The 21623-nt window shown below is 43.3% G+C and overlaps 1 protein-coding gene across 2 annotated transcripts in view; it reads left to right on the plus strand.

The window, feature by feature from the left end:
- Positions 1-21623, plus strand: part of TNRC6A (trinucleotide repeat containing adaptor 6A) — a 221969-nt gene that overhangs the window by 24376 nt on the left and 175970 nt on the right. For both annotated transcript variants that reach the window (XM_032242977.1, XM_032242975.1), the window contains exon 2: positions 8745-8870. In XM_032242977.1, the coding sequence (XP_032098868.1) occupies positions 8791-8870 (80 nt within the window). In that variant the 5' untranslated portion in view covers positions 8745-8790. The remainder of the gene's footprint in view (positions 1-8744; positions 8871-21623) is intronic.

Raw genomic sequence — 21623 nt, forward strand, 5'->3', positions numbered from 1 at the left:
ACACTTCTTGTCTCCCATAACCAGCTACCTGTTGATCATCCTTATGTGCTTTATCAAACAGTCATCCCAAATTTGACAGGTCCAAACCAGAATTCTTGATTTCCCCTCAAAACAAACCTGTCTCTCTCCCAACCTCCAATATCTTTCCTAATTCAAGAAATTCCACCACCATCCACCTAGCTGTTTTGTTTAGTTTAGTCCAAACTCTAGAAGTCTTTGATTCCTTATTGCCTCACACCCCACACACAATCCATAGTCAAGTTCCTCTGACCCTACCTTCAAAACACACCTCCCAGCTATTCATTTCTCTCTGTTTACACTGTCACCATCCTCTTCCAAGTAAGTATCATTTTCACCCGGACTGGGTAAGCCTCCCAAATGATCCTTCAGCTTCCATTCATTCATACCTTCCTCACTACAGACTTTTCATCTTATAGCCGCCCCCAAGGTCTTTTAATATCATAAATCAGATCACATGATACCCCTGCTCAAAATCTGCCAATGGCTTGTCTTCACATTAAAAATAAAATCTGGAGCCAGACACGATGGCTGTCACTGGTAATCCCAGCACTTTCAGAGGCCGAGGTGGGCGGATCACCTGAGGTCAGGAGTTCAAGATCAGCCTGGCCAACATGGTGAAACCCTGTCTCTACTAAGAATACAAAAATTACCTGGGCATGGCAGTGCACACTTGTAATCCCAGCTACTTAGGAGGCTGAGGCAGGAGACTCACTTGAACCTGGGAGGTGGAGGTTGCAGTGCGCCGAGATCGCACCATTGCACTCCAGCCTGGGCCACAAGAGTGAAACACCATCTCAAAAAAAAAATTTTTTTTTTAATTAGCCAGGCATGGTGGCACCTGTCTTCAGTCCCAGCTACCCAGGAGGCTGAGGTGGGAGGATCACTTAAGTCCTGAAGTTCGAGGCTGGAGTGAGCCATAATCATACCACTGCATTCCAGCCTGGATGACAGAGTAAGACCTTGTCTAAAAAAAAAAAAAAAAAAAAAATCCAGACTTCTCAACATGGTCTGCAAGGCGCTACATCACCAGGCACTTGCTTTGTTCTAGAACTTCCTCTCCCTAGCTCTGCTACGGTCACAGTGGCTGCTTTACAGGTATTTGAACCTACCAAGCTTGCTCTGGCCTCAGAGCCTTTATACGTTCTATTTCCCATACACACAGCTGCTTGATTTATTCATGGTTTACTCCTGTGTAGATTTTAGATCTCAGCGCAAAGTATTATCTCTTCAGAGAGGACTTCAATCTAAAGTACAGAGTTTCAGTCTAAAGTGCAATCTATCACCTTACCCAGGCTTATCTCCTTGCAGTATCAATTACTTGCAAAAATTATGCTCATTGTGTATTTCTTTACTTGTTTGTTTTCTGTGCCTACACACAGACACACCTTCCTCCCAATAGAATTTATGCTCCATTAAGGTATAAAATTTATCTTTTTTCTTTTTCTTTTTTTTTTTTTTGAGATGAAGTCTCACTCTGTTGCCCAGACTGGAGTGCAGTGGCATGGTCTCAGCTCACTGCAACCCCTGTCTCCCGGGTTCCAGCGATTCTCATGTCAGTCTCCCGAGTAGCTGGGATTACAGATGTGCACCACCACACCAGGCTAGTTTTTCTATCTTTATTAGAGATGGGGTTTCGGCATGTTGCACAGGCTGGTTTCTTGAACTCCTGGCCTCAAGTGGTCCTCCCACTTCAGCTTCCCAAAGTGCTAGGATTACAGGTGTGAGCCACTTTGCCCGGCCAAATTTATCTTTTTCATCACTATATGCCCAGTGCCTAGAACGGTGTGATCATTGATCAATCAATTTCAACATAGGGCTGGATGTGGTGGTTCAGGTCTGTGATCCCAGCACTTTGGGAGGTTTGCTTGAGTTCGGGAGTTTGAGACCAGCGTGGACTACTACATGGTGAACCCTATCTCTACAAGAAAATACAAAACAGATAGCCAGGCGTGGTGTTGCACACCTGTAGTCTCAGCTACTTGGGAGGCTGAGGCAGGTGGATTCTTTAAGCCCAGGAGGCAGAGGTTGCAGTGAGCCGAGATCACTGCACTCCAGCCTGGGTGACAGAGAGAAACCCTGTCCCAAATAAATAAATAAATAAATAAATGCACATTGAATATACCAGATTGTCTTAAGCATTTCACTCACCCTAAATACTGTAATATGCAAAATCTACATATTATCACTAGGTCTATAAAAACAAATTGCTGAACCTAATACAAGAGTATTAATGCCACAGGTATGACTTATTCATGCATCGTCTCTAAACTTGTTTTTACATTTTTCTGTGTTTGTCACATCGCTTCCTTACTAAGAAAACAGAATTGTTATCCCAGGTCAGCTGAGGTTACAAGTTCAGGAACTTCAGTCGGGGGGGATTCCAGATTGCAACAAGGGGCACAGAATGTGCTTTCCAGGGTGGGGCAGTATCAGCCTCCAGCTTACCAATCTTGACCCTTTCTCGTGGCTCAGTGGCACCTGGCCTGTCCAGGGAGGATGCCAAGCCTGTGTCTTTCCCTAGAATTTAATGTAAATTTCACAATCTAAGCATCATTTACATTTCATATTTAACCAGTTGGAGAATAAAAATCTTAATCTCTGTGCACTTTTTTCTTTCTTCATTTGTTTTGTTGTTGTTGTCGTTGCTGCTATTGTTGTTGTTGTGACAGGATCTTGCTATGCTGCCCAGGCTGGTCTCGAACTCCTGGCCTCAAGCAAACCTCCTGCTTCAGCCTCCCAAAGCACCGACATTACAAGTGTGAGTCACCACACCCGACTCTTTCTTAATTTGTAATGCTGGAACTCTGTACCCTTCACCTAGATTGTTTTACTTCTTATTTGTAAGATTCTTCTTATTCGTAAGATCCTTTGTTTACTTATTTATTTGTTTGTTTATTTTTGGAGACCTGTCACCCAGGCTGGAGTGCAGTGGCTCGATCTCGGCTCACCGCAACCTCTGCCTCCCAGGTTCAAGCAATTCTCCGGCCTCAGCCTCCCGAGTAGCTGGGATAACAGGAGCCTACCACCATGCCCAGCTAATTTTTGTATTTTTAGTAGAAACAGGGTTTCACCATGTTGGCCAGGCTGGTCTTGAACTCCTGACCTCAAGTAATCCACCCGCCTTGGCCTCCCAAAAGATGCCAAGCCACCACACCTGATCAGATTCTATAGGCATGAGCCACCTCCTAGCCAGATTCTGCACCTTTTTTTTTTAAAAAAAAATTACTTTCTCAATTGTCTCAGTACCCATCATAGACATCACATTTGTTGACATTCAGGGAAAACAATTACCATTTGTGTATCCATAAATTTCCAGAACTCTCTTATTATTTCTGAGAGTTTTTTGCATAATTCACTGAGGTTCTACACAAAGAAAGATGATTTTCTCACCTTATTACCAGTAGCTGTACCTTATGGTTTTTTTGTTTTATTTTTGCCTGAGCTTCCAGAAACATCATCAAATGATAGCAGTAGCTCACATCCTGGTTTTATTCTGACTTTAAAGAGATGCTGGTGTTCTATTGTTAAGGATGATGCCATTGATGTGAGATTCTTTTATCCTCCGTTCCTTAATTCGTTACATATTTATTGGTACCCATCCAAGTGCATTGGATTTGGCAATATGTAGGGCACTGATCGCCTTGGGGAAAGCAGTTTTGATGGCAGGGTGCCAGCAAAAGCCAGATTGCAGTGGTTTGCAGGGAGACATGTGACGGAAACCTTCTTCTTTACTGCCTGCCAAGGATTTTCATCAGGAATGGGTGCTGGATTCTTTCTTAATACCTTTTCAGCATTTATTAGTAACATTGTGGGATTGTGGGGTTTTGTTTTTACTTGACCTATTGGGATGATTTAACATATTAATATATTTTCATTCATTCATTCAAGAAATACTTAAGTGCTTATGATAAGCCAGGTACTCTTCTATTGTTGTTAGATTTGTGATTTTATAAAATATTGTATGACTTCATGATTTTTTTTTAGTGAGGATCTCACTCTGTCACTCAGGCTGGATTGTAGTGGTATGATCACAGCTCACTGCAGGCTCAAACTCCTGGGCTCAAGTGATCCTCCCATCTCAGTCTCTCGAGTAGTTAGGACTACAGGCACATGCCACTGCCCCCGGTTAATTTTTTAACATTTTTTTGGACAGGGTCTCACTATGCTGCCAGGGTGGTCTTAAACTCCTGGCCTCAAGTGATCGTCTTACCTTAGGTGAGATTACAGGTGGAGCCACTAGGCCTGGCTGTTTGTTTTATTTTTATATCAATTTGTAAATATTGAACTGTTTTGACAGTAATAGGATAAATGTGACTCAATTATGGCATTTTATCCCTTGATTTTTAATTACTAAATCAATAGATGCTTATTATAAAAATTCAAAACATGCAAAAGCATATAAATCCAGAAAGTTCAGATACTCCCTATTAATAGATGTTTCTGAACCTTTTTGTCTCTTGATTGTCATAAGCTTTAAAAAGTTACTTGCAATCATTTTATGTAGAATTTTCACATGTATATTTATGGTTATGGTATAAATATTACAGAAAGAGAGCCATACCTGGTGCGCCATCAGATTGTGCTCTCCTGCTAAATGACCCTTTGTTGCAGGGTTTTTTTGTTTGTTTTTCTTTTTGTTTTTGAGACAGGGTCTCACTCTGTGGCCCAGGCTAGAGTGCAGTGGTGGGATCATGGCTCACTGCAACCTCAACCTCCCAGGCTCAGGTGATCCTCCCACCTCAGCCTCCCTAGTAGCTGGGACTTTGGGCACACACCACCATACCCAACTAGTTTAAAAATTTTTTTTTTAGAGATGGGGTTTCACCATGTTGACCAGGTTGGTCTCGAACTACTGGCCTCAAGCGGTCTGCCCATCCCAGTCTCCTAAAATGCTGGGATGAAAAACGTGAGCCATCACGCCCAGCCTGTTGCAGTTCTTGGCCCGTCTGCAGTCTGGGCAGCCTGGCATTCCCTCCCCCCACGAGCATGCTGGATGCCATGCGGAGGTCACTGAGGTTTACTTGTTCAAAGAGTACTGAGCACTGATCTGACTCCATGGAAGTTAGTTCTAGGTAAGAAGCAAAGAATAAAATAAATAGATTAAATGTATAGCACATTAGATGGTGATCAGACTTATGGAGGAAAAGCATGGAAGGAGGAACAGAAATGTTATTGGAAGTGAGGGAACCATAATTACTGTGGGAAGGAAAGTCCCAAGTAGGGAGGCGCAGAGCTTTCTTAAAAGAAGTCTCAGGCAGCAGTGAGAATAAGGGAGCCTCAACAACCCAATGCAATACTAACGAATTTCACAAATATCACGTGCAACAAAAGAAGCAAAACATATAGAGTACATTCTGTATAATGCCATTTATTTATTTATTTATTACTTTTTTTAGATGGAGTCTTGTTCTGTTGCCCAGGCTGGAGTGCATTGACTTGATCGCAGCTCACTGCAACCTCCGCCTCCTGGGTTCTCCTGCCTCGGCCTCCCAAGTAGCTAGAACTACAGGCACATGCCAACACACCCCCAGCTAACTTTTGTATTTTTAATAGAGATGGGGTTTCACCATGTTGGCCAGGCTGGTCTCAAACTCCTGACCTCAAGCGATCCAGCTGCCTTGATCTCCCAAAGTGCGGAGATTACAGGCGTGAGCCACCTCACGTGGCTGTGATGCCATTTATACAAAGTACAAAAAGAGGCAGCACATCCAAGCTGTAAAAATCAGTATAGGCCGGGCACGGTGGCTCACACCCGTAATCCCAGCACTTTGGGAGGCCAAGGTAAGCGGATCACCTGAGGTCAGGAGTTCGAGACCAGCCTGGCCAGCATGGTGAAACCCCATCTCTACTAAAAATACAAAACATTAGCTGGGCATGGTGGCACGCGCCTGTAATCCTAGCTACTTGAGAGGCTGAGGCAGGGGAATCACTTGAACCTGGGAGGCGGAGGTTGCAGTAAGCCGAGTTCATGCCATTGCACTCCAGCTTGTACAACAAGAGAGAATCTCTGACTCAAAAAAAAAAAAAAATCAGTATAGTGGCCAGGCACAGTGGCTCGCCCCTCTAATTCCAGGACTTTAGGAGGCCAAGGCAGGAGGATCACTTAAGCTCAGGAGTCCAAGACCATCCTGGGCAACAGAGTAAGACCCCATCTCTACCAAAAATGCAAAAGTTAGCCCAGCATGGTGGTACATGCATGTAGTCTCAGCCACTCATAACGCTGAGGTGGGAGGATTGCTTGAACCTGTAGGTTCATTTGCAGTAAGCCGAGATCACACCACTGCACTTGAACCTGGGCGACAGAGCGAGACCCTATCTCAAAAAACCAAAACAGGCTGGCCATGGTGGCTCTCAACTGCAATCCCAGGACTTTGGGAGGCCAAGGCAGGTGGATTGCTTGAGGCCAAGAGTTCGAGACCAGCCTGGCCAACATGGTGAAACCCCGTCTCTACTAAAAATACACGAAGAAGCTGGGCGGGGTTGCACATGCCTGTAATCCCAGCTACTCAGAGGCTGAGGCATGAAAATCGCTTGAACCTAGGAGGCAGAGGTTGCAGTGAACCGAGATCGTGCCATTGCACTCCAGCCTGGCAACAGAGCGAAACTGTCTTAAAAAACAAAAACATTTTTGCTTGGTTAAAAAAGATGAAGTATTAAAAAAAAAACTCAAATGAATCCCTGTAATCTCTAAACTGTGTTGTATTTAGTGTCCTTTAAACTGACTGCCTTGGGAAAACAAAAGCAATAACTATTTCTACTGTCATTTTCCTGTTTTAAAAAATCATTTCTGTCTCCCCTCTGGATATATAAGAATAATAAACTCAGCAGACATTAAAATACTGTTAGGACTTAGGAGATCAAGTAAAACAAAGATAGAAATCTGTTGTCACTGGATTGGGCAACATGTAAGATCTTGATGATGTTGGTGCAAATAGCTTCACTGGTGTGGAGAGAGCAGATGCAAGAATGCAGAGATTTAGGAGAAATAGGATATGAGGAACTGGAAACAGTTGAGCCTCACAAATATTTCGAATATTTTGACTCTTAAAGTTAAGAGAGAACCTACCTGGGGTTGATAATTGTCTAAGTGTTTGTGTGAGTGTTTATCATAGAAGAGGAGAACGACGGCCAGGTGTAGTGGCTCCTGCCTGTGATCCCAAAACTTTAGGAGGCCGAGGAGGAGAATTATGTGAGGCCAGGAGTTCGAGGCCAGCCGGGATGACATAGCGAAAACTTTGTCTCTACAAAAACAAACAAAAAAAAGTAGCCAGGCATGGTGGCACACACCTGTAATTCCAGCCACTTAGGAAGCTGAGGTGGGAGGATCTCTTGAACCCAGGAGTTGGAGGCTGCAGTGAGCTATGATCACACCACTGCACTCCAGCATGTGCGACAGAGAAAGACCCTGTCTCAAAAACCATGAGAAAGACTAGGATACGTGGATGTGCTAAAGGAGGAAATCAGTAGACAGAAATAGTTTCATTCATTGTTTGTGCTTTCAATCTTTTCATCATTCACTTATTCACCAACTACTTGCTAAACACCTGTTTTACCAGTCACTTTTTTTGTTTTCTTTTTGAGACAGGGTCTCGCTCTATTGCCCAGGCTGGAGTGCAGTGGTGTGATCATGGCTCACTGTAGCCTCTATCGCCTTGGACTCTCTCAAGTGATCCTTCTGCCTCAGCCTCCTGAGTAGCTGGGACTTACAGACATGTGCCACCACATTTGGTTAAAATTTTTTTTTTTCCTGTAGAAACGAGGTTTCGCTATGTTGCCCAACGGGTCTCAAACTCCTGAGCTGAAACAATCCTCCCACCTTGGCCCCGTTACTGTTGTTGGCAGTGATCGCAGAGCAATGATAGGTACAATCTCATGCGATTTACCATCTATCTGAGAAGAGAAAAGTTGCAGGCATAGCTGACCGCAAGAATGGTAGTTGGGTGGAGGAGTCTTGAATAAAAGTATGAGATAATAGGCCAGCCAGCTGGGCACGGTGGGTCATGCCTATAATCCCAGCATTTTGGTGGATCCACTAGCCAGGTGGATCCCTAGAGCTCAGGACTTCAAGACCAGCTTGAGCAACATAGGGAGATCCTGCCTCTGCAAAAAATACAAAAATTAGCTAGGCATGGTGGTGTGCACTTCTAGTCCCAGCTACTCAGGAGGCTGAGACAGGATAATCACTTGACCCTGGGAGACAAAGGCTGCAGTGGCTGTGATTGCACAAGTGCACCCCATCCTGGGCGATACATCGAGACCCTGTCTCAAAAAAAAAAGAAAGAAAAGAAAAAGAAAGGCATGAGGCTGGGCGCAGTGGCTCACATCTGTAATCCCAGCACTTTGGGAGGCTGAGGAGGGTGGATTATTTGAGCTCAGGAGTTTGACATCAGCCTGTCCAACATGGCAAAACCCCATCTCCACCAAAAATACAAAAAATTAGCCGGGCATGGTGGCACACGCCTGTAGTCCCAGCTACTTGGGAGGCTGTGGCAGGAGGATCGCCTGAACTCGGGAGGTGGAAGTTGCAGTGAACCAGATCACGCCACTGCGCTCCAGCCTGGGCAACAAAAAGAAAATAAAAAGGGATGAAATTAAAGTTCGCACCCAGGAGCTGTACAGGGTGTGTGTCTCATAGGTAAATAGGCATCACTGGTTGTGTTTGGGAGGGGAATGAAGTAAAAAGTGGGGAATCACTAACCTAATGCAACCTCTTCATTTCCCAGGTGTGAAAACTGAGGCCTGGAGAGGTGATGTGATTTGCCTAAAGTCATGCAGCTAGTGGCAGAGCCAGGCCTAGACGCCAGGTGTCCTGGCTCTCAAGACATTCCGCTGCCCGAGGAATGGAACAGGTAGTATCACTCACACTGGGGGCCATGGGTCAGTCCATTCAGCCCAGAGCTGCCCGAGTTTCCAACTAAAGAAACCAGAGAAAACATCCACTCAAAATTCTGACAAGTTGAATGGGGTTGAAATCAGAACTGGGCAAGAGAAAGGGGGCAAGGTTTGAAACTCAAACCTCACGATCCTGAGACAGAGGCCAATGTACCATCACCCCACATCACCTTCTGAAGGTGGATTGAGCTCTGGCCCTATCATGTCCATCTCTAAACAGCTTGGTGGTGAGTCCTCTTCAGCCATTCTGCGACCCCATGCTCTGTCCGATATAATTCACAGTGTTAGGAGAACCAATGGCCACTTGCAGAGGATGTGTGGGAGGATGGAGAAAAAGGGAATTGGAAGACCAGTTAGGAGGCCTTTGGAGAGATCCAGGAGGAGAATGAAGAGGAGGGGCTGGTAGGCAGGGTCCACTGGGTCCGTATGGTAGCACCTGGGTTAGCGGTTGGCAAAGCTGGTCAGCAGTGACGGTGGAAATGCTAGAGTAGAAATGAAATCCACATCAAAGTGGAAAGGAAAAGAGCTTCTGCTTTTGTATATGTTTACTTGCTATTTATACTAAAGGATGTTCTTAAACCCAGTATTGATAAAACAAATCTACCTTTGGTGCTATAAGTAAGATATACCCTATGAATTATTTGTAAACACGAGTACTAGTCATTGGTAATGTGTGTTAACCCCTCTGAAGATTCTGAGTTATGGTTTCTATTTCATTCATTCAATGATTTTTTTTTGAGCATCTACTGTGTGCCATGCATTGATGTGGGCATTTGGAATACATCAAGTGAACTAAACAAATACCACTGAACTCCTAAAACTCACTCAGCAGCAGGTGGCCAGTGAAGCTAGTCTTCGGGAAAAACAATGGGAGAAATTGCTCAAATGGCAGGGTATTAATCAAAGTAAAAGCTGGAAAGATGTATATTGATAGGCTGAGTTTGATTGGATCCTATGGAGAAAGGTTTTTCCAGGCAGAGAGAGCTGAGATAGCGGTTGGATTATTTCAGAGGATCTACCTGAATCAGTGGCTGTGATCATGAGTCTCCTGGCAGGACCAGATTCCTGGGGGTAAACAGCAACAAAAGAGGCACCATAGGGAGGGGCTCTCAGCAAAGGCGGTGTGAGGAGCTCTGTAGACAGAACAGAATGCACAGTATAACAGTTAACCAGGTCATCAGACTCCAAGGCACCAAGCAATGTTGTCCGCAGGTTATCCAACGTGGTAGTGTGGGGAGAAAGCCATGGAAAATGTAAGAGCATCTGACACCTGTCAAGTCGTCAGGCAGGGATTGAGCAGTGGTCAGTGGGCAGAAAGCAGGGCTGTGGTCACTGAGCTGAGGTTCGAGAAACATTTCCAGCCTCTGGGAGGAGTAAGTTACATCCCATGCAAGGCATTAAATAGAGACAAAGGCACAGGAGGGGAAAAGGAAGATGGCCTCCGAAGTAGAGGATAAGGAAGAGGTTAAGAACAGAATCAGGCCAATTGCAGTGGCTCACACCCGTAATCTCAGCACTTTGGGAGGCCGAGGTGGGAGGATCACTTGAGCCCAGGACTTCCAGACCAGCCTGGCCAACGTGGTGAAATCCCGTCTCCACTCAAAATGCAAAAAAAATTAGCCAGGCATGGTGGCACATGCCTGTAATTTCAGCTACTTGGAAGGCTGAGGCAGGAGAATCGCTTGAACCAAAGAGGCGGAGGTTGCAGTGAGCTGAGATTGTACCACTGCACTCCAGCCTAGGTGACAGAGCGAGACTCTATCTCAAAAAAAAAAAAAAGAACAGAATCAGGCCAAGTACAGTGGCTCATGCCTACAATCTCAACACTTTGAGAGGTCGTGGGAGAGGACTGCCTGAAGCCAGGAGTTCAAGACCAGCCTGTGCAATGTAGTGAGACCCTGTCTCTACAAAAATAATTTGAAATTAGCTGGATCTGGTGGTGTGTGTCCATAATCCCAGCTACTTGGAAGACAGGTGGAAGGATGGCTTGAGCCCAGGAGTTCGAGGCTGCAGTGAGCTATAATTACTCTACTCCACTCCAGCCTAGGCAACAGAGAGAGACACTGTCTCTTTAAAACAAAAACAAAATGCATCCATCCCATTTGTGGGAACCCCACGACCTGGGCTATAGAGGAAGTAGGATGTGAAGATAGGAAACAGGCAGGGCCCACCATTCCTCCCTGGTGCAGAAGGAAGGAGGGAAGAGGTCATGCCTATTGTTTCTTTTTTTGGCAGCAGAAGTCCCCATGAGTGCTATGACAATGATGTTCCCAGAGGGTGTTTTTTCTTTAATTAACCCAGGTTTTCATTCCAAAACTCAGAGAATGGTTTTCCTAGGACTGCGGATTAGGGCAAGCATAGTGTCCTAACCTGTGTCTTAATCTTTTGCTTTATGTGGTTTCTTTCATCTGCTACCACCCCCATCCACCATTCATTCTTAGTCCAGACCTCTTTACAGCTCATTCTCCACTGCACACTCTTATTTTCTTCCTTCTCCCTGGCTTCCAGCCTTACTGCTTATTCTTCTGTTCAGAGGCTCACCTAACCCATCAGACTTGAGGCTTGGCCTGGTCTTCCTCTGAGTTAACATCTTCCTCTGATAATACTTCTGTAGTGGACATGCTATCTGATTCCTCGCTGTCCCTTCCGCCCCCACTCCATTCATAGCCGCAATGCAGTGTGGGGGAATTTACAAGTCTAGGCTACACATTGACACTGATCCTATGCTGATATGACTTCCAAATAATGCTTCTGTCTCTGCACCACTTACTCCAGAATCTAAGTCCTGGGAGGAAGGATCTAATTGCTCAGATTCACAGCAAACTTCTCGACTCTGGCTCCTTCAGCTTCCACAGTGGGCGTTGAGAGGGGAGTCGAGTGACTTAGATGGCCCTCTTGTCAAATAGAATCACAGTGCATAATTCTCTCAGAGGGAACACTGGTGCAAATAAGAGGGCAGGTGATTCTAGATCATCGCTGGTTTTTGTTGGTTTGGTTTGGTTTGGTTTTTTTGGATAGGGTCTCGCTCTGTTTTCCAGGCTGGAGTGCAGTGATGCAATCACAGCTCACTGCAGCCTCAACCTCCTGGACTCAAGCAATCCTCCCACCCCAGACAAGAAGCTGGGACCACGGGCATGTGTCACCACACCCAGCTAATTTTTAAATTTTTTGCAGAGACAAGGTTTCACTATGTTGCCCAGGCTGGTCTCAAACTCCTAGGCTCAAATGATCCTCCTGCATCAGCCTCCTGAGTAGCTGGGACTACAGGTGCATGCCACTACACCTGGCTAATCTTGTGTGTGTGTGTGTGTGTGTGTGTGTGTGTGTGTGTGTGTGTGTGTGTGTGTGTGTGTTTGGTAGAGTCGAGGTCTTACTACGTTGCCCAGGCTGGTCTCAAGCTCCTAGGTTCAAGCAATCTGCCTGCCTCCGCCTCCCAAAATAGTGGGATTACAGGCATGAGCCACCACGCCCGGCCCATTGCTATTGAATAGAATAGTAACAAAAAACACACATGTAATTAGAAATATTCTAGTAGCCACACTTTTAAAAGGTAAAAAGAAACAGGTGAAATTAATTTTAACATTACAATTTATTTAACCTTTCTAAAATATCATATCAACCTGAAATCAATATAAAAATTTGTAATGGGATATGTTACTTACTTCTTGTTATTCTACATCTTTGACATCCAGTATTTCACACTTACAGTACAGCTGTCACTGAAAACATTTGATCTGTATTTACCGTGACAGTTGAAAAAGTAGAACAGCATACCCAAGTTGTTCCAAAAATACTTAAATATTTTTCAAGTACCAAAAAATCACTTTCCTGTATTATTCACTTCCACATTGACGAAGCTAGTTCATCTTTATTGGAATAATGGTTTGACTTTGAAGCAGAAGCAGATCAGTTTTAAAACTACTTCTGTCCAGGTGGGGCGTGGTGGCGCACGCCTGTAATCCCAGCACTTTCGGAGGCCAAGGTAGGTGGATCATTTGAGGTCAGGAGTTGGAGAGCAGCCCGGTCAACATGATTAAACGCCATCTCTATTAAAAATACAAAAATTAGCCAGGCTGTAGCAGTGCACGCCTGTAATCCCAGCTACTCGGGAGGCTGACGCAGGCCAATCACTTGAGCCTGGGAGGCAGAGGTTGTGGTGAGCTAAGATCGTGCCACTGCACTCCAGCCTGGGTGATGGAGTAAGACCCTGTCTCAAAAAAAACCCCACTTCTGTCCAAGTTACAGCAATTCACCAATCCTCATGTCAACTCAATATTAACACGGAATGTAAAGGGATGCTGTATAAGTTGAAAAGTAACTCTAAAGTTTATCAGTATGTAAAGGGATGCTGTATAAGTTGAAAAGTAACTCTAAAGTTTATCAGTATCAACAACATTCTTCAGATTTTTCTTGTGAGTTTTGCAGATAATTTACATAATGCTGGTGATTATTATTAAAAATATTTTTCATCCAGGCGCGGTGGCTCACACCTGTAATCTCAGCACTTTGGGAGGTCGATGGAGGGTAGATCACTTGAGCTCAGGAGTTCAAGACCAGCCTGGGAAACATGGCAAGGCCCTGTCTCTACAAAAAAAAAAAATTAGCAGGCCATAGTGGTGCATGCGCCCGTAGTCCCAGCTACTTGAGGGGCTGAGGTGGGAGTATCACTTGAGCCTGGGAGGCAGAGGTCGCAGTGAGCCAAGATAATGCCACCGCACCTTAGCCTGCGCAACAGCACAAAACCCTGTCTTAAAATATATATATATATTGCATATTGATTCATTGTAAAAAGTATGCAAAATCATTATTATTGATTTGTATTGTGAAATGTTTCCATTTCAGTATAAATTCTTATACTTTTCCAGCTAGGTCACAAGTTTTTCTTTCTTTAGAGCTTGGAATTTATCTCATTTCATATACACTGTGACATTGCTGGGAAAACATAAATCACATTGCCATGTTTATCTTTGATTATTAAATATTTGGCAAGCATTCCCTTTGTTTCAAGAAAATCTTGAATTGGAATTGGCAGTACAGTAAATCTTGGTAAAACTCTTCCATGACTCAACCAATGAACGTTGGCAAAGACCCAGGATCACCCCATTCATTGCCTTCTATTTCTTTCAAAAGTCCCATGCACTCGTGATGATTCATAGCATTTGTACGTATACACTGAACAGTTTTAACAACTGTATCCATGACACTTTCCATGGAGTCTGCTTCCAAAAGCAGCACAAATATTTTCAGTATTTATCATACAGTAGGATGAAGCAATAAGGGAAACATCAGTCTCTTGTTTTGAAACTCCAATAAAACCAGATTTTTGACCAAACATAGCTGGAGGACCATCTGGCATGATAGAAACTAATTTTTTCATATCTAACTGAAATTTTTTTGGTCAGACGTAAAAGATTTTTAAAAATCTATGCTACAGTTTTGTAAGCCATGAATTGAAAATGTTTATCCGTAAATTGGAAAGACTTTTCTGAATGAATATACCCAGCTATTCGCTGGGTAGTATCTCATGGCATGACTCAGCTAAATTTGCTATTTTCCAAAATTTATTTAGCTTTAATACACTCTTTCATTCTGTGGACAATTGTTTGGTGGCTTAATTGAAGATTATTCACTTTCTGTAAAATCTTTTTTTTTTTTTTGAGACAGAGTTTCACTCTGTTTCCCAGGCTGGAGTGCTGTGGTACAGTTGGGCCCCACTTCAGTGGGCCAAGTTATAATCTCTATAATCTGATAAAATAAAATCTATTTAAAATTTTTTGCTCAACATTTTATTCTGATTTCAAGTAACTACTTTCATCAGGTTTTCTTATTGTGGTAAAATATACATAACATAAAATTTGCTATTTTAATCCTCTGTAAGTATACATCTCTGTGGCTTTAAGTACATTCACACAGCTGTGAACCATCACCACCATCCATCTCTACAACTTTATCTTCCCACACTAAAACTCTGACCCTATTAAACTAACTCTCCCTTTTGCCCAGGTTGGAGTGCAGTGGTGTGATCTTGGCTTGCTGCAACCTCCACCTCCCGGGTTCAAACGATTCTCCTGCCTCAGCCTCCCGAGTAACTAAGATTACAGGCATGTGCCACCATCCCTAGCTAATTTTTGTATTTTTAGTAGAAATGGGGTTTTACCATGTTGGCCAGGCTGGTCTTGAACTCCTAACGTCAAGTGATCCATCTCAGCCTCCCAGAGTGCTGGGATTACAGGCATGAGCCACTGTGCCTGGCCTATTTTCTATATCTATAAATTTGACTACTCTAGGAAATTCATATGTGTGGAATCATACAGTATTTATCCTCTTGTGTTGGGCTTATTTCACTTAGCATAATGTCTTCAAGGTTCATCCATGTTGTAGCATGTGTCAGAATTTTCGTCTTTCTTAAACCATATAATATCCATTCATCTGTTGATGACTACGGGGGTAATTTTCACCTTTTGGCTATTGAGAATAACGCTGCCACGAACATGAGTATACAAGTGTCTATTCAAGTCCCTGCTTTCGCTTCTTTTCAGTGTATACTGAGAAGTGAAATGGCTGGCCCCATGGTATTTGTTTAATATTTTAGGAATTATTGTACCACTTTCCACAGCAACCATTTTGCAGTCCCACCAGCAATGCCCAGTGGTGGAAGGGGTCTGGTTTGTCTACATCCTCACCAACTCTTGTTTCCTGCGCTGCTTTTTGTTTTGTTGATAATCGCCATCCTAATGGGTGTGGAGTGGCGATCTGAGGTTTTGATTTGCATTCTCCTAATGTCAAGTGACATTGAGCATCTTTTCATGTGCTTCGTTAGTTCCTTCTTGAATGTGGAGAGAAAACTTAGCAAACTCACTGTGCATTTGCTGAAAATGTCTCAGTTGTTTCCACCTTATTCTCTTAAAAATTTTTTTCCCAACCAACATGCAGCTTTTTTGTTTCGCTCTACTGCAGCAAATTGCAACTGACATCCATCGTGAAATCGGTGGCGCATCTTCCTACAGTCTCTTGGGCTTTTCCCTTTTTAAAATTGACAAGCAGGCCAAGTATGGTAGCTCATGGCTGGAATCTCAACACTTAGGGAGGCTGAAGCAGGAGGATGGCTTGAGCCAGGAGTTTGGAACCAGCCTGGGAAACATAGCGCAAGACCCCATCTCTACAAAAAAAAAAAAAAAAGTAAATAAGTAAATTTATTTACTTATTTACTCTGCCTCAAAATAAGTAAATAAATAATTGACAAGTGAAAATTGTGTATATTTATGGTGCACAGTTGATGTTTTCATATATGGATATGTTGCAAAATGGATAAATCAAGCTATTTAACCAATGCATTTTACCTCGCATACTTCTTTTTGTTTCTTTGCTCTTCTGTTTTTTGGGTTTTTTGGGGTTTTTTTTGAGAGAGGGTCTCACTCTGTGGCCCAGGTTGGAGTGCAGTGGCACAATAATGGCTCACTGCAACCTTGAACTCCTGGGCTCCAACCATCTTCCCTCCCTAGCCTTCTGAGTATCTGGGACCACAGGTGTGCACTACCACACCCAGCTAATTTTTTTATTTTTTGTAGAGATGGGATCTCCCTACATTGCCCAGGTTGGTTTTGAATTCCTGGGCCCAAGAGATCTTCCCACCACTGCCTCCCAAAGTGCTGGGATTACAGGTATGAGCCACTTCATCCAGCCCTCACATACTTCTTTGTGTGTGTGTGGTAAGAACACTTAATATCTATTCTCTTAGAATTTTTAAATATACACTATGTTGTTATTAACCGTACTCACCACATTGTACAATACATATCTCGAACTTATTCCTCCACTCTAATTGAGTTTTTGTAGCCTTTAACCAACATCTCCCCAATTTCCCTATTCCCTAGCTTCCAGTCTCTCTCTCTTTTCTTTTCTTTTTTTTTTTTTTTTTGAGAAATGGACTCTCTCTCTGTCACCCATGCATGACGATGGCACAATCTCGGCTCACTACAACCTTCGCCTCCTGGGTTCAAGTGATTCTCCTGCCTCAGCCTCCTGAGTAGCTGGGATTACAGGCATGAGCCACTATGCCCGGCTAATTTGTGTATTTTTGGTAGAGATTGGGTTTCACCATGTTGGCCAGGTTGGTCTCAAACTCCTGGCCTCAAGTGATCTGCCCGCCTTGGCCTCCCAAAGTGCTGGAGTTACAGGTATGAGCCACCGTGTCCAGCCTCCAGTCTCTTAATTTACTATCCTTATCATAGCACTATCATCTGCATCTTCATTTCATTCTGCATCAGTTGTCTGCCTTTATTTTAAATTGGAAATGTTTTCATATATATATATATATATATAGAAAAATCATTGAATTATAATTAAAATAGTATGTATATTAATTTAATGAACAATGTGAGGCAAAAGTGCCATGCAATTCATACTGTCAATAAAATATTCAGGTAAACACATTACAATGTTATATCAATACACAGAAAAAAAGGATTTGGCCAGGTGTCCTGCCTCATGCCTGTAATTCCAGCAGTTTGGGAGGCCAAGAAGGGTGAATCCCTTGAGACCAGGAGTTTGAGACCAGCCTGGCCAACATGGCAAAACCTCTTCTCTACTAAAAATACAAAAATTAGCCAGGCACAGTGATGGGCGCCTGTAAGCCCAGCTACTGGGGAGGCTGCGGCAGGAGAATCACTTGAACCTGGGAGGCAGAGGTTGCACTGAGCTGAGATCATGTCACTGTACTCAAGCCTGGGCAACAGAGTGAGATTCTGTCTCAAAAAAAAAAAAAAGAAAAAGAGATTAAAAAGGATTCAAACTAAATGAATTGATGCCTATTAGATGAGTGATATCTTCACATACAATCCTTCATGCACACGCCTGCCATTGCGCTGGTAATATAAGATATTTTAGGCCAGGTGTAATGGCTCACTCCTGTAATCTCAGCACTTTGGGAGGCTGAGGCAGGCAGATCACGAGGTCAAGAGATCGAGGCCATCCTGGCCAATATGGTGAAACCTCGTCTCTATCAACAATACAAAAATTGGCTGGGTGTGGTGGCACACACCTGTAGTCCCAGCTACTCGGGAGACTGAGGCAGGAGAATCGCTTGAACGAGGGAGGCGGAGGTTGCAGTGAGCCGAAATCACACCACTGCACTCCAGCCTGGCGACAGAGCGAGACTCCGTTTCAAAAAAAAATTTAAAAAGGAAGATTTTATTTGATGCACTTATGAGAGAGAAATGTAGTCCTACCAAAGCAAAATTGAACTTAATAGAAAAATATTTTATAGTGGTTCAGTTTTAAAATTTTAAAAATTAAGTAAAGCCAAAAAATTGGGCTCCCCATTCACGTTAGCTACATTGCTAGTGCTCATTCATCACACGTGGCCAGTGGCTACTGGATTGAACAGTGTAGTTCAGTGTAGAATTATCAAACAACAGTAAATTGTCTAAGCAGTGCCACTGTTCAGATTCTTCTCTAAAGAAACTCTGCCCAGGTGCACAGAAGGTATGTAGGAAGATGTTTTCTGCAACGTTGTTTATAACAGTAACTAAAGAGAACAACCCACATATCCACCAACTGGATATGGCAAAAAAAAATTGTGGTGTATCTATTCTAAGGAATTGTATGCCACAGTTTAAAATAGACACATTGGCGCGGTGGCTCACCCAGGTAATCTCAGCACTTTGGGAGGCCACAATGGGAAGATCACTTGAGCCCAGGAGTTCAAGACCAGCCTGGGCAACACAGTGAGACCCCACCCCCCATCTCAATCAAAGAAAAAGATATTTAAAAATAAAAAATAAAATAAAATAAAAATAGGTACATAGTTAGATTGCTAAGATATCTTACTAGGTGGAGAGGAAAAAAAGAAAGTTGTACACTGTGATGTCTTTTTTTTTTTTTTTTTTTTTTGTTGTTGAGATAGAGTCTCACTCTGTTGCCCAGGCTGGAGCGCAGTGGCATGATCTCAGCTTACTGCAACCTCTGCCTCCAGGGTTCAAGTGATTCTCCTGCTTCTGCCTCCCGAGTAGCTGGGACTACAGGTGTGCACCACCACACCCAGCTAATTTTTTGTGTGTGTATTTTTAGTAGATATGGGGTTTCATCATATTGGCCAGGCTCCTGACTTGGTCTCGAACTCCTGACCTCATGATCCACCTGCTTCAGACTCCCAAAGTGCTGTGATTACAGGTGTGAGCCACTGTGCCTGGTCAATGTGATGTCATTTTAAAAACTGCTGATAGATGCCAGGTGTGATGGCTCCTGAAGGAGGATCGCTTGAGGTCAGGAGTTTGAGACCAGCCTGGGCAACATAGCAAGACCCCCTCTCTACCAAAAGAAAAACAAAATTTAATTTTTTTTTTTTTTTTTTTTGAGACGGAGTTTCACTCATGTTACCCAGGCTGGAGTGCAATGGCGCAATCTCGGCTCACTGCAACCTCCGCCTCCTGGGTTCAGGCAATTCTCCTGCCTCAGCCTCCTGAGTAGCTGGGATTACAGGCACGCACCACCATGCCCAGCTAATTTTTTGTAGTTTTAGTAGAGACGGGATTTCACCATGTTGACCAGGATGGTCTCGATCTCTTGACCTCGTGATCCACCCGCCTCGGCCTCCCAAAGTGCTGGGATTACAGGCTTGAGCCACCGCGCCCGGCAACAAAATTTAATTTTAAAAAACTTTTTGATAATAGGTAGCTAGAGAGACAGAAAGATACCAGAGAGTGGTTCCCTCTGTGCCTCTATGGAAGGAATGAGGGAACTTAGATGAACTTGGATTTAATAAGAAGAATGCATGTACGTATTACTCACATAATTAAGATTAATTTAGAGAAAAAGAACTTAAGAAAGAAAACTCTTGATCAAAATGAAATGATGAACAAAAAAAAAACAAACAGAATTGGCTGCAATCCAGATGATATGGTGGATAAGTAAGTGTTATCACATGGCATAATATTTAAGGCAAATGTCAAAAGTAATTCTTCAAAAAGAAGATACAGAAATTATATGGTGGCCTTTCTGTAAACTGAAACTGGGAAATGCTAGTAATGAAAACTAACTGAAGAGGCTTTTCTCCACCAGTGTTATGGCTAATATCCAGGTCACCCATCCCAAGCTGCTGTTACGTTAAACCCCCCAGACCTCAGCACCAATTGGCATCTAACCCGCTGACCACAACAGTTTCCAGCACCCCAATTGTTCTTATAGTCCTTGTTTTCATATTCACTGTTCTTTTTCATTGGTGTTCATTTATCCCATAAATATGTATGTTGATAAAGTGGTAATTATTAGGTGGCTGGATCCAAACAACGTATGGCAGAGAGGCAATAAGAGGGGGAAAGATCTAAGAGTGTTTCGGGACCCTCAGTGTGCCCTTCTTTACATTAGAGAAACCCAGTTTTTAAATTAATAATGCTAGTTCCCTACCTCCCTGTAGATCAAGTTTACCCCAGGGCCAACAGGACACGGATTGATCATTTAATCCTCATCCCAAATTCAAAATTACCCTTGCACTACGTGACATTGATTGAGTAAATAGATTAGCCAAGAAAGACAATTAAATCAGCAGAGAGGCCTGAGAATTCCCTTGAACTTTGTTTAAAAGCACCCTGAAATTGTAGCTTCTTGGGAGCATTCGCTTCCAACCATTTTCTTAAATTGAAATTGCATTCCACTTCCCTAGACCACAGACTTTTTCTAAGACAGAATTATGGGAACGCTGAACTATCTAAGCAGAAGATGTGTGTCTGTGAATAAAACTGGAATGAACAAACCTATAAAGCAGTAGAACAATAACCCCAACAAAGACAGCATGATTCACATTGCAAATGACAGGAAGAAAAAATAAACACAGGAGTGTTCACCTCAAAAAGGACAACCTCGATGACAAGGATGAGACCTGAGATCACAAAAGTAAAAGGACAGCAAGCCCCATGGAAAACAAAGCCCTCTGCAATAGATTTTTTAAATTAGGTACATCCTGTTTCCAAGAGGCAAGCCTAATGCAAAGTGAATCAAAAGCATTAAGGGGAAAAAAGTGGGGGTGATCTAAAATATATCAGAAACACAAAGGAAATAGAACAGTAATACTTTTTAAAAATGCATTGATTAATGGCCAGGTGCAGTGACTCATGCCTGTAATGCCAGCACTTTGGGAGGCCGAGGTGGGCAGATCCCTTGAGGTCAGCAGTTCGAGATCAGCCTGGCCAACATGGGAAAACCCCATCTCTACTAAAAATACAAAAATGAGGCAGTCGTGGTGGCGTACACCTGTAATCCCAGCTATTTGAGAGTCTGAGGCACGAAAATCACTTGATCCGGGGAGGCACAGGTTGCAATGAGCCGAAACGGCACCACTGCACTCCAGCCTGGACGACAGAGCAAGACTGTCACAAAAAAAAAAAAAAAAAGAAAAGAGAGAAGAAGAAAAGCCTGGTTTTTATCAAAAACTTGATAGACTATACTTTAGACTAAAGGACTGTGCTTTAGATTGAAGACCTCTCTGAAGAAATAACACTTTGAGCTGAGATCTTAGAAAGAAAAAATTATTAACCTTTTTTTTTGGCGAGGGACGGACAGAGACTTGCTCTGTGGCCCAGGCTGGAGCGCAATAGCACAATCATAGCCCATTGCAGCCTTTGCCTCCCAGAGTCAGGCAATCCTTCCACCTCAGCCTCCCGAGTAGCTGGGACCACAGGCATAGCCACCACACCCAGCTAATTTTTTAATGTTTT

This window comes from Sapajus apella, unplaced genomic scaffold (genome assembly GCF_009761245.1).
Source record: "Sapajus apella isolate SASKATOON/1434 unplaced genomic scaffold, GSC_monkey_1.0 scaffold51, whole genome shotgun sequence".
Lineage (NCBI taxonomy): Eukaryota > Metazoa > Chordata > Mammalia > Primates > Cebidae > Sapajus > Sapajus apella.